The 13,271-nt window shown below is 32.3% G+C and overlaps 1 protein-coding gene across 2 annotated transcripts; it reads left to right on the forward strand.

Moving 5' to 3' along the window:
- The first annotated feature begins 6,759 nt into the window (after positions 1-6,759).
- On the forward strand, positions 6,760-11,518 carry LOC129873224 (probable LRR receptor-like serine/threonine-protein kinase At3g47570). Of its 2 annotated transcripts, XM_055948273.1 has the most exons (5): positions 6,760-7,744; positions 7,865-8,008; positions 8,193-10,163; positions 10,541-10,905; positions 11,244-11,518. In XM_055948273.1, the coding sequence occupies exons 1-4, from the start codon at positions 6,841-6,843 to the stop codon at positions 10,882-10,884; spliced, it is 3,363 nt and encodes a 1,120-aa protein (XP_055804248.1). In that variant the 5' UTR covers positions 6,760-6,840; the 3' UTR covers positions 10,885-10,905; positions 11,244-11,518. The 2 variants fall into 2 exon arrangements, with proteins under 2 accessions (XP_055804248.1, XP_055804247.1); XM_055948272.1 differs by lacking the exon at positions 11,244-11,518 and having other exon boundaries at positions 6,761-7,744; positions 10,541-11,233.
- Positions 11,519-13,271: the final 1,753 nt, after the last annotated feature.

Here is a 13,271-nt window from a genome sequence, read left to right on the forward strand (position 1 = left end):
TATGTAGTTGTTTTTGCCCCCTCTAACTATATATTTTCCGCTTCACATTGGAGGGTTTGCTCAAAAGGCCAAGCCCAAGTAAAGCTAACAAGACAACACATGAGGCTCTAGGAATGGAGCCTTGAGGTGCAAATGTGTTTATCCTTCATAAAGATGGGCCAGGGGCATAATCATTGCCAAAATGGAACTTTTGTACATCAAATGCTTGCAGAGAGGCTATGTACCACCCATATAGTTCCCTAGACCATATGGGGATCTTTGACACACCTAGTAATCTGGGCAGGTATCATTAAGGCTGCTCAGCTTGGTGAGGCTTGCTGTCAGCATACATATTTGAAGGCTAGAAGGCAGTCACCAAGCATATTCCCTTATATATGCTTAAATTTTTAAAAAGAACCAACCACAAGTTTGACATGTTTTGGCCCTCTTGATGATCTGTATATCTCTCCATACCAATCCCTAGACTCCACTCATAGCTCATGAGCATAAGATACTTCCACCTGTGGCATGCATACTGCCCTTAACCTATGACTAGGCCCTTTGGCTCACCCCAAGCCCTCTCCTAAACTCCCAGGACATTTCCATCTAGGTGATACTACTCTTCCAAACCCTTCTTCCCTGTTGAAAATTTCAATATCAGAATTGAGTAAAAAATACCAAATTCGATTAAACTTGGAGTGATAAAACAATGCATTTGGAAGTAGTATTCTTTTCTAGTGCACAAGTAGACACTTTAACTATTCAAAACTTGAACAAATAGACACATTCATTCTATATGACAATTTTGTGTCCTATGTGGCGTCCTACGTGTATTGTGCCACGTAGGACATGTGTGTCTACTTGTTTAATTTTATACAAATTTAAGTGCTTACTTGTGCACATCCAAAGTTGAAGGACAAAAATATGAAATGGGGTCAAATTAAAAGGCATATTTATATATTATGCATAAAAAATTATGCTCTCAGTAGGGACAATTTTATAGAAGATTTCTAAAAATTAAAATAAAAAATTACAAAGAACAGTAGTCAAAAAATTTGGAGAAGACGTGATCAGAAAGGCTTTCCCAGTCTTGTGAAAATAAGTACGAATGCTTCCTCAAGATAAGCTTCAACTAATTTTTTCTTGATCCATTCCTATGTTATACTTCATGTTTTAAATTAAAATTGTTTATTAATATATAATTTATATATCTTTTGTCGCTTATTATGGTATTTTGTTTACTTGCAACACAAAATAATCCCTCCAAAAATAAGACTTTAGCACACATATCTTGAAACTTGTGTTGCAAGGTTAGAGGTGGTGTTTCTTTGATGTTTAAATTGCTAATAAAAAAGTTTGTATTTTATTTAGGGGTATAGAATTCATCCTTTCAAAATATATCTAACAGAAATTTACGTGTATTTTGTGTAATCAATAATTTTAAAATGAATAGTAATTTAAAGTACAAGTACTTCTTTTCTCAATTAGATAAATTCCAGTAAGCTTTATTAGTAAAATATAATTAACTATAAGTTACATAGAATTATATGTGCTACGTAAAATAGTTTTATGATTTAACATTAAAATGTGTTATTTTTAGACTGTTTATATTGTCACAAAAAAAGAGAGAGATAATATGTCTGAATTTAGTTTATATATAAGCTTGCAAATGTTTTATAAATTTACTTATGCTAATTATACCGCGCGAAGCGGGGGTTAATTTTACTAGTGATGTATAACTATATATCAGAGATGTATATACATCTATATATATTATTTATATAATATTTATACGTTGCAGACCATTTTTATTCAAATTTCAACCAATTCAAATCTCCTCAAAACAGTCCTAAAATTTAGATATGAGTTCCTCTCAATGTTTCAAATCTTTTTGATATATTATTTACCCAAAATAATTCATATTTGTTAAAACTTGTATTATATATGTTTTATAAATAGTTCTCTGCAATATGTATTAAAACTGTATTATAAATGTATTATAAGTGTTCAGTGATTTTTTTTTATTGCTATAGATGATAAATAATATTGTATATTTATGTCAGTTTCCCTTTAAAAAATACCAAATACTTGTGTCATGGCCACCATACCTTGTACAAAAGCAGCCCAACTAAATCGATATGAAAAGAGCCCAAAAAAAAACTAGGATAAGGTAACCCCTTCAACTAAAGGCGAAATACCACATCTTAATTATATATGGGCTTTATTATCATCCTAAATTAAAACTTATAGCAACCACCATGAAAATTGTAATCCACCTTCAAATTCATTCCTTCATCATCATCGAAATCATATATTTTATCACCTACCTTCAAATCTACCACAAAATGTCATTCCAATGGTCAAAAATTCAAACTATTCAATTTGAATTTAAAATGTTGAATCTCTTGTATCCAACTAAAATTTGTGATCTAACAAAAAAAGAAAAAAATAAATCTCATAAAACTTGATCTAAAATCTCCATCGAAGAAGTTACCCCAAAATTAAAATTCCAATTCGAGAAAAAATAAAAGTTGAGGTCCTTTTGTTGATCGAATTTGGGTTATGAAACACAATTGTTTCTCACTCAGAAATTATTTGGGCAAGATGAAATAACATGCCAATGAAGTAGAAAAGGAAGAAAATTAGACGGGGTGTCACTATATTGGAGAATCGAACCAGAATTGGAGTGGGTTGGAGGTGAGGGTAGGGGCGCTATATCAACAAAGAACTGAAGAGGGGGTGAGGGATGGGGAGAGGGTGGGGCTAGGGGTGGTGGTAGGGGTAGGTTGGGATATGACATAGATAATTGATTAATGGGAGGATAATTAAAAATTATTTTTTTTAAAAATGGAATTTGATTTTAATTGTGCTCACCATATATTACCTAAACTAAATCATTAATATGCAAAAAAAAAATTGAATTTCATGTTAAGTGTTTGAGTAAAAAATAAAAATAAAAATAATTTTGATATTATACAAATTGATGAAATATCTGAAAAAAGATCACCCAAAATTTAAGAATGTTGTGAAAAAATATTTATATTTCTAAAAATGATAAAATTGGGCTCCATTTCATAATGAAAAAAAAAATTAATTAAAAAAATATCAACTTAAGTTTTAATGTTAACTATTGTGTATTAATTAATAATGAAAATGTCCAATTGAAAATGGACATGTGTCCAAATGAATTAAATTTTAATACTTTTTTTCATCTCTCACATGCCTTCAAGAGAGTGAACATATTTTTTGTGCCACCTCAGCAATGAATGGTGTATTTATTACATTTTAAAATAATTCAGGAGAGTAATATGACACATACATAGTTAAGATGCATAGTTGAGATTTCACCTATAGTTGAAGAGGGTACTTGTGCCTTATCCCAAAAAACTAACTAAAATAAAAAATCAAAGGCCTTTACAACAATTTGCTTACGACATTTCGCACAACATCATCATATGACATCATCACATGTTGATTCACTTCATCAACTCCTAAATTACACTAGATAATTGTTTATTCTAATGTATAAACAAATAGTGTTTTTGAAAATATCCTTTTGAAAAGAAAAAAAAAAGGAACAAAAATCTATGTCCAGACTTTCTCAATAATGCTGATGGAAAAAGTTGGTGCAACAATATAATGACAACGACTGACTGTGAAGTCATACATGATACGAAAATTGAAAAAAACGTGTTGTAGCTAAATCATTGAATTCATACATGATATGAAAATTGAAAAAAAAAAGTGTTGTAGCTAATTCATTGAATTCAACTACTTTTGGAATTTGGCTGAAAATATTTATCTCCGATGAAATGGTCGGTTTTAATTTTATTACAAATGATATTGAGGAAAGTATTGATTTTTTCCCAATGTGAAATGGTTCCGTGAAGGATATATGTGTTGAATTTGGCAAAGATTTCAGATGAATTAATTTGAATATTTGGTAGGAAGATAATTTTTTTTGGGTATAAAAAGTCAAGGTAGAAAATTTGTAGTTGAAATATTGGTAAACCATTAAATGATTTTAACCCATAGTGATATCATGAATGATATTAAGAGCAAGATTTCATTCCTATAAATAGTTAGCTCTTGGTTAATTTGTAGCACACCTTTCACTTGCATTCTCATCTTCTGAGACATTTGATCTTCTTTCTCTCTTGTAATATTTTACTTGTATTCTTTTGGAGTGAAATAAATATTGGTTGGTTGTATCCGAGGATTAAGTAAAAGAAAATAAACTTTTGTCCAACCTCGTAAATTTCTGGTGTTCTTTTTATTGTTATCTCATTTACTATTCATTAGTTGTCTTAAGATATAGCAGTTGTGATTTCATCACTCTCTATATATTCGGCTTCCGCAATAATTGATATCAGAGCCAAGGTTTTATCTGAGTATGCTCTGTGGTTGCAGTATAGTCTGAACTTCCACATCAGAAAAAGATTTATTTTGGCCTTTTGCAATTGTTAGCTAATAAATAGTATTTGTAGCAAAAATGGGATATAAGAAAAATGATGAGTCCACATCAAATGTCAATAATATTCATCATTGGCATCTTAGCTTATGACAAGAATTGTGTCAAATGAGAAATTTGCAGTTGAAATTTTTGACGGATCAGGACATTTTGGAATGTGACAGGGCGAGGTCCTTGATGTCCTTTTTCAACTAGAACTAGACATTGCTATAGAAGAAGCAGAAGCACTGTTTGTGAGAGGTCATTCAGAATCAGACGAGAATGAAAAAAGAAAGATCCAAGTCAAGATCCAGACCCAGCAAAGATGAAAATGCCTTTTTCCGAGAAAAGGGGCATTGTAAGAAAGGCTGTCCAAAGTTGAAAAGCAAGGCCAAACCAAACAATGAAAAAGCCGTCATGGATTCAAATACAGCTGACTGTGATGACTCTGATTTCTCACTGGTTACAACAGAGCCATCCAATTCATCTATGATTTGACAAGTTTATGTTGCAGCAAAAGTACAGAAGAAGCAAATACGGTCATTGTGTGTATTTACACAACCTTGAAGACAAATCCTTTATATATCTTCTCTTGTATGTTGATGATATGTTGATAACTTTTAAAAGTCAAGAGGAAATTGAGAAGCTGAAAACTCAACTAAAAAAGGAGTTCGAGAAGAAGAATTTGGGTGAGGCGAAGAAAATTCTTGGCATGGAGATTAAAAAAGATAGACATTAAAAGAAACTCTTTTTATCTCAAAGGAATACTTGAAGAGGGTACTAAACCGATTTGGTATGAATGACAAAACGAAGTCGGTTAGCACTCTGCTTGCTCCTTACTTTAAGCTTAGTGATGCTATGTCGCCAAAAAATGAAGCTGAACAAGAATATATGTCAACAGTACCATATGCGAATGTTGTTGGTAGATTAATGTATGCAATGGTTTGCACAAGATCAGATATTTCATATGCCATGGGAGTTGTAAGCAAGTATATACATAATCCTAGAAAAGAACATTGGCAAGCTGTGAAATGGATTCTACGGTATATTCAAAATATTGTAGATGTTGGTTTAGTTTTCGAGCAGGAAGATAGTCAATATCTTGTTGGATATTGTGACTCAGATTATGCAGGTGATTTGGATAAATGAAGATCAACTACTGGCTATGTTTTCACTATTGCAAACACACCAGTTAGTAGGAAGTGTACTTTGCAGTCAACAGTTTCTTTGTCTACTAATGAGGAAGAGTACTTGGCGATTACAAAGGCTGCAAAAGAGGCAATTTAGCTTCAAGAGTTTCTTAGAGAGCTTGGTATTGAGCAAGAAGGTATCACAATATTTGTGATAGTCAAAGTGCTATTCATTTAGCAAAGAACCAAGTTTATCATGCAATGACGAAGCACATTGACATCTAATATCATTTTGTACGAGAAATCATAGAAGAAGTGGAGTCATAGTGTAGAAAATTTGAACTAAAGATAACCCTGCTGATATGCTGATCAAAAGTGGTGACTGCGATTAAGTTCTCTCTTGTAGTATTTCACGTGTATTCTTTTAGAGTGAAATAAATATTGGTTGGTTGTGTTCGAGGATTAAGCAAAAGAAAATAAACTTTTGCCCAGCCTCGTAAATTTTTGGTATTCTTTTTATTGTTGTCTCATTTACTATTTATTAGTTATCTTTAGATATAGCAGTTGTGATTTTATCACTCTCTATATATTCAGCTTCCGCAACAATATGAACCTCGTAAGTACTCTATGAGTCCCATGCAAGTGAGGTCTAGAGAAGCAGAGCGGTTCAACCATATTAGTGGTCTAAAGTCGAAATTAAAAGCCTTAAACTTCAAAAAAATGTTAATATCCTTTATATATTTGATTTATTCTAATACTTATCTTTTTTTTCAATCAATGATATAATCAATTTATATTATCTTTCATAACACATAGTACTCAAAATGTGTCAAACATTTTCTAATAATTCTTTCCTTTATATAAAAAGTTTAATTTTCAATATTAATTATTTTAAAAAAAATTTATAACCTATTATTGTTAAAAAATGAGGCCCCTCAAATTTAGAGACTTAAGGTACATGCCTTTCTCTCAACACTGTTGAGCCACATTGCAGAGAAACTACTTTTGATATACTAGTTCATACTTAAGAACATAAATAAAAGAACAACTAATTAATTAATGGATTGATCTAACATATTTTTATTCGCTTTTAATTAAATAAAACATTTAGGAGATTGGTCCTACCTTTTTAGAAGAACATTCCAAAAACTTGGCAATTCCACCCAGTGCTTAATTGCCTCTTTCTTTGATATGCTTATCAACTACAGTAGAGCATACTAATATTTATAATTGAACACTTTTTTTTCTTGTTTTAATAAATACTTACTACAAACATCCCTCATGGAGAAATCATACTCTTTTTTTCTTTCTGTTGTCTTGCAATTACTCTGTTTCTTAGAGGCCACAAATACAAGCACTGATCAATCTGCTCTTATTGCCTTCAAACACAGAGTTACTCTAAACTCTTCTCATATGAGTTTAATATCCCAAAATTGGTCTTCTCAAGTTTCTGTTTGCGATTGGATTGGAGTCACTTGCGACCCTCGCCACCATAGGGTGACTGCATTGAATGTATCCAACATGGACATTTATGGGTCAGTTCCGCCACAATTGGGAAACCTCTCGTTTCTTGTTTCTCTAGATGTGAGCAGAAACAATTTCCATGGACACCTACCTCAAGATTTGTCTAATTTACGTAGACTGAAGGTGATGAATCTTGGATTCAATAATTTCAGTGGAGAAATTCCAACGTGGTTTGGTTTCTATTCTGAGCTTCAGATGTTAATTCTTGATAACAACAGTTTCAAGGGTATACGTCCTGCTTCTATTTCTAACCTGTCTAGGTTAGAAACTCTCAGTGTTGGATACAATCAACTCCAAGGCGATTTTCCCAAAGATATCGGCAACCTTCAGAGTCTGAAGGAGTTGGTTTTAGTCAATAACCAACTTACTGGCTCTATTCCATTCTCCATTTTCAACATTTCCTCGTTGGAAATTATAGCGCTCACAAATAATCATTTATCAGGGAGTCTTCCTGTAGATATATGTTGTCGTCTTCAAAGAATAAAGAGCATTGTAATCATTTCCAACAACTTGAGTGGTAAAATTCCAACAGGTTTGTCTAACTGCACAGAATTGTATGATTTGTCACTGTCATACAATAGCTTCACTGGGACTATTCCACCAGAAATAGTAAACTTGGAGAAGCTTCAGTTCTTAAACCTTGGGGGAAACAACTTGCAAGGTATTTTACTAAAAGAAGTTGTGTAATTCAGTTAAATCTAAACTAGCAAATGAATACAAAGTTTATCTAGTTCATTAGTGGACAAGAAGCTATGTTTGCAAGTTGCTTGGTAATTTGCAGGCACAATTCCTGCAAAGATTGGTAATTTACGGAAGTTGCAGGAATTACAACTGGAGAACAATCACATCGTGGGTTCAATACCGCGCACCATATCCAACTTAACATCACTTTATTCACTTAACTTCAACACCAACAATTTATCAGGTAATTTTCAACCAATGTAATCTTGTTTGGCTATCCGGACTAGTACTCTTGCATCATGCATATAAGTTGGATGAATGGATCATTCAAATAAACTTAACCCCGGATATATATACTATTTTTGAGGGGTTTCATGAAATCAAAAACAGCATTAATCTCAATGTTTTTGCTCTTTATTATGTGTCAGGCATTATACCCAGAGAGATTGGGAATCTTCACAAATTGAAGAGAATTCGTTTGCAATATAATCAATTAAGTGGTACTATACCAGAAGAGCTCTTCAATATCTCTACGCTAATAAGGGTGTCACTTGGAAACAATAACCTTTCGGGAAGCCTTCCATCTGCTTCAGGCTACCGGCTAACAAATCTGGAGGTTTTGCATTTGGGTCATAACAGCATTGGTGGAGTTATACCCAGCTCAATCTCCAATTCTTCAAATCTAAAGAAATTACATCTTTATAAAAACAAATTCAGCGGCCCAATTCCTAACTCATTGGGGAATTTGAGGCATCTTGAAGGTCTGAAGTTGTTCAATAATAACTTATTATCTCCGCATCTAAGTATCATTGCTTCCTTGGCGAGCTGCAGATCTTTGATAGAAGTACAATTAGGGGATAATCCTTTGAATGGTGTTCTTCCAGATTCTGTTGGCAATCTCTCCACTTCTATGGAAATATTTGATTTAGAGCGTTCTGAAATTAGAGGCCAGATACCATTAGGAATTGGGAATTTAAGTAACTTAATCACTTTGTACCTATCCAATAATGACTTGACTGGATCAGTGCCAACAACATTCTGTGATTTACACAGTCTTCAAGGGGCAGTACTTGCTAATAATAGGTTAAGTGGACCCTTGCCAGAGTGCCTTTGCAAATTATCATCCATGAGCTTGGTTAATTTGTCTTATAATCGGATTTCGGGTCCAATACCATATTGCATTGGTAGTGCAACCTTTTTGAGACACATTTATCTAAATTCAAATAGGATCACCAACATACCCATGAGTATTTGGAGCCTCAAAGATCTTTTGGATCTTGACTTGTCAAATAATTCCTTGGTTGGTTCTTTGCCACTTGATTTTGGAAATTTGAATGCCATAAAACATGTAGATCTATCGAAGAATCACCTTTCTGGAAGTATTCCCTCCTCAATTGGAAATTTGCAGAGACTAGATTATCTTTCTTTGGCTTATAATGAGTTACAAGGATCTATTCCGGAGTCATTCGGGAAAATGATAAGTTTGGAATCGGTGAATCTATCCAATAATATTCTTTCAGGTACGATTCCAAAATCATTAGAGTCACTTCGATATCTGAAGGATTTCAATGTATCATTCAATAGATTAGAAGGTGAAATACCAAGTAAAGGACCTTTTCTCAATTTCACCTCTCAATCTTTTATGGGAAATGAAGATTTATGTGGCGGTTTGCTTTTCCGACCATGTATGACTTTTCGTCATTCAAGTAGAAGCAAACTGATTCTGATTATACTTGTCCCAATGGGAGCTACAGTAATGGTACTTGGCTCGATAACTGTGTTTAAGTTAAGGAGACGTGGGAATAGAAATGTTCCAACTCAAGCCGAATCCTTTCCTGCAACAACATTAGCAAGGATTTCATACATTGAAATTGAAAGGGCAACTCAAGGGTTCGACCAATGCAACTTTCTAGGCTCTGGAGGTTTTGGCTCTGTTTACAAGGGCATGTTTGCAAACGGGATGACTTTGTCAATCAAAGTGTTTAATCTACAGGTTGAAGGTGCATTCAAGAGTTTTGACACTGAATGTGAAGTTCTACGCAACCTTCGCCATAGAAATCTTACCAAAGTTATCAGCAGTTGTACTAACTTGGATTTTAAAGCATTACTTCTAGAATACATGCCAAATGGGAGCCTCGAGAAATGGTTACATTCTGATGATCACTTCTTGAATATGATCCAAAGATTACACATAATGATCGATGTTGCATCAGCTTTGGAATATCTCCATCATGGTTATGCAACAGTCGTTGTACATAGTGACCTGAAACCTAGCAATGTCTTGCTAGACGAAAGGTTGGTTGGACATGTGAGTGACTTTGGATTGGCCAAGTTATTAGGAGAAGGGGAATCAATTGCTCATACTAAAACACTTGCTACATTGGGCTACATCGCACCAGGTAACTTTCTTTTAGTCCTTTTATTATGGCATAGATAGTGTTATTTCACATCAATTAAGTAATACATCATAATTAGTTTACTGGTTTTAATGTAAGTTGTATTATATCATAGATTTTGCATGAAAATATGGTATTGAAAAACATCAAAATATGACGTTGTCAAACTCTATATTCATGCATCTATGATGATGAAGAAAAAGAATCTTTCAGTCAAATGGTTTCTTTTATTTCATTCTCATTGTACCTTCAGTTTTTCTTATTTTAATCTACTCAAGGTAAATTCAACTATTTTTATTATCTTCCAAATATATAGATATTATTTTTATTTATTTATTTGGCCTGCTAAGAAACTAATTTCTCAAGTAACATTGGATCAGAGTATGGATTGGTGGGATTAGTTTCAACAAAATGTGATGTGTACAGCTACGGCATTATGCTCATGGAGACATTCACAAGGAAAAAGCCATATGATGAAATGTTTCAAGAAAATTTGGGCATGAGGAGTTGGGTCTGTAGTTCACTACCTTCAACACCAGAGGATATTATTGATGCCACTTTATTGAAACCAGAAGAGATTGATTTTAAGAAAAAGTTGCATTGTGCGTCCTCTATCTTTGAGTTGGCATTGAATTGTACATCTGAATCTCCTAATGAGAGGATGAACATGAAAGATGTCCTGGAAAGTATCAAGAAGATCCTGTTGGAATTTCTTCGCAATTGATGTAGCAAGGTTTATGCGATGGTAAATATAGATCCAACTTTTAAAAATATTCTGAGGCCGTCTGGATAAATTATTTCCTTATTGATCAGGAATAGAAATGATTGTTGTCTTGTCTATATCATATACTATATAGAATTGGAACTTAATATTGTGCTTGCTATTCTCATTATTACTTTCTGAGTTCAAGGAAAAATTCATTAGTGAGTAACATATAATTTTATAAGGAGTAGAACCAACATTTTTTCTATGGAATTTAATTGGGATGAATGTTGAAAAGTGAAGTAAACAACTCAAGTCTCCGCTTCTATTAATAAATTTTTGCGTGTGCTGTACCAACTCAAATTTGAACCTTTGTGCAGGTAGTGCTGCCTTTTGTCCTGGCTTTAGCAAATTGAGATGAAAACCAACATTTGAATTTTTCTTGTTTCTTGTGCTTTTCTCTTGTGCATATTTCAACATTGGTCAATAAGTTTAATATATAAGATGTGTACTACAGTTGGAATGGAAGAATGCCCTGTATAATATTAGATTGTCCAGTGTATAATATTGATCTAAAATTAAGCATGTGCATCATTTTTATTTCTTATATCATTTTCCTTTACAAGTATTACAATGCAAAAATTGGATTACATTTTGGCAACTCAAATCCAGTGACTCCAAGAAGAAAACAATTTCCTGTATAATCCAACACTGATTTGAACTCCAAATAGCAGTCTATGTTTTAATTCGTGTAAAACACAAGCTACTTGGACCTGTACAACACATTTAGGAGATTGGTAAAGTCAAGTCTATTTTTTTGTTTTGTCCATGCACTCTTCTCATCTCTTAACCCAAAATTGGTCTTCAGTTTGTGATTGTGGGTCGACCCATCATAAATGTATCCACCATGGGCATTTATCGTTCCAGTTTAGGAAATCTCTGGTTTCTCGTGTCTCTAGATGTGAGCAAAAATAATGACTTTAATAAGAGCAATTTGATAAACACAATAAAGTCTTTTTTTATTTTTTAAATGGGAAAGAGTTAAAAATACTCCTTAACTATAGGAAAAAGTTTTAAAATATTCTTTATCTACCTTTTAGTTTAAAAATACCCTTATACTCATCTTTTTGGTCTAAAAATACATTTCATCCACCTTTTGGATTAACATTAACCCTTGAAACTAACAATCCTCTTTTTATTTTTAATTTTTTAAAAGTATTTATCATGTGTCATTTTCTTATTGGATGAACTAAAAATCCCACCTCCACTAATTTTTTTCATAATTTATTTAAGCCAAAAATAATATACTTCTTCATGTTTATACATTATCTATATAATAGTGATACATTACACATACACTACTTAACTGTTAGTTATTAAAAAAAATAAAATATAAAAGGCAGTTATTTAGTCAAAATCAAATCCTAGCTAATAAAAAAATAAAATATACCGTGGTGAATTTGGCTATATTTCATCTTATTATTTTCTTGGCTATATTTTTTATAAACTAATAATTTTTTTTACATATTTAAAATCATCCCTTTATTTTTTTTATTTATGTAGGTATTTACTATTAAGTTAATTTAGTCGAAAATGATTATATTAACTCAAAAATAAAGAAAGAAATAGATGATTTAACTTGTACATTTGAGTAAAACTTCTTTTTTTTTTTTTAAAAAGGCAACGTTGTCACTATAATCCTCTAGCGTGTACACAACATCACCACAATTATGATGATTATTTTGGTGTTATGTCAAAAATATAATACTATTCGTAACATTTATTTCTTTATGTTTACCTTCTTCCTTTTTTAAGGTGTGTGTAATAATTTTTCATGTTTAATTTTCATGCATTAGATACAACATATTTTTGCATCTTTCGAATACTGATTATACTTTTGTCTAGACCAATATAACTATTGAGGTTGAGGTAGTAAAGTTAGTCTCATATATTTATATCAAAAATTGATATTTAAATTTATGATAAGAATGAAACATTTATATAAACAACAAACAATAAAATAGAATTGACTACGAAAAAGAAATAACATAATAATAATTATAATTCAACTGAGTTACTAGATCCTCGTGACAATTCTTTAACATTTGGATTGAAAAAAATAATTGTAAACCCCAAATAGTCAATGAAAGTAGCCACCATATTGGAATAAATTACACCCCCATAAATAAAAGGATGATGACCCAAAGCAAGTGGAATCGGAGAGTGAAATTTCTTCAGGTGCAAAAGAAAGAAGACGGAAGAGGAAAGTATACAGAATTCCTACGCTTTGTGTATATGTTTTTAGAGAGAGGAGATATGGGCGGAAATGGACTTTAAGTGAAAGAAGCTCCCTCTTTTTTTTTGTTCTTTCTTTCTGCATTTTATTATGAATTTGGGTAATAGGTCCA

The sequence above is a fragment of the Solanum dulcamara genome, chromosome 11 (genome assembly GCF_947179165.1).
Source record: "Solanum dulcamara chromosome 11, daSolDulc1.2, whole genome shotgun sequence".
Taxonomy (NCBI): domain Eukaryota; kingdom Viridiplantae; phylum Streptophyta; class Magnoliopsida; order Solanales; family Solanaceae; genus Solanum; species Solanum dulcamara.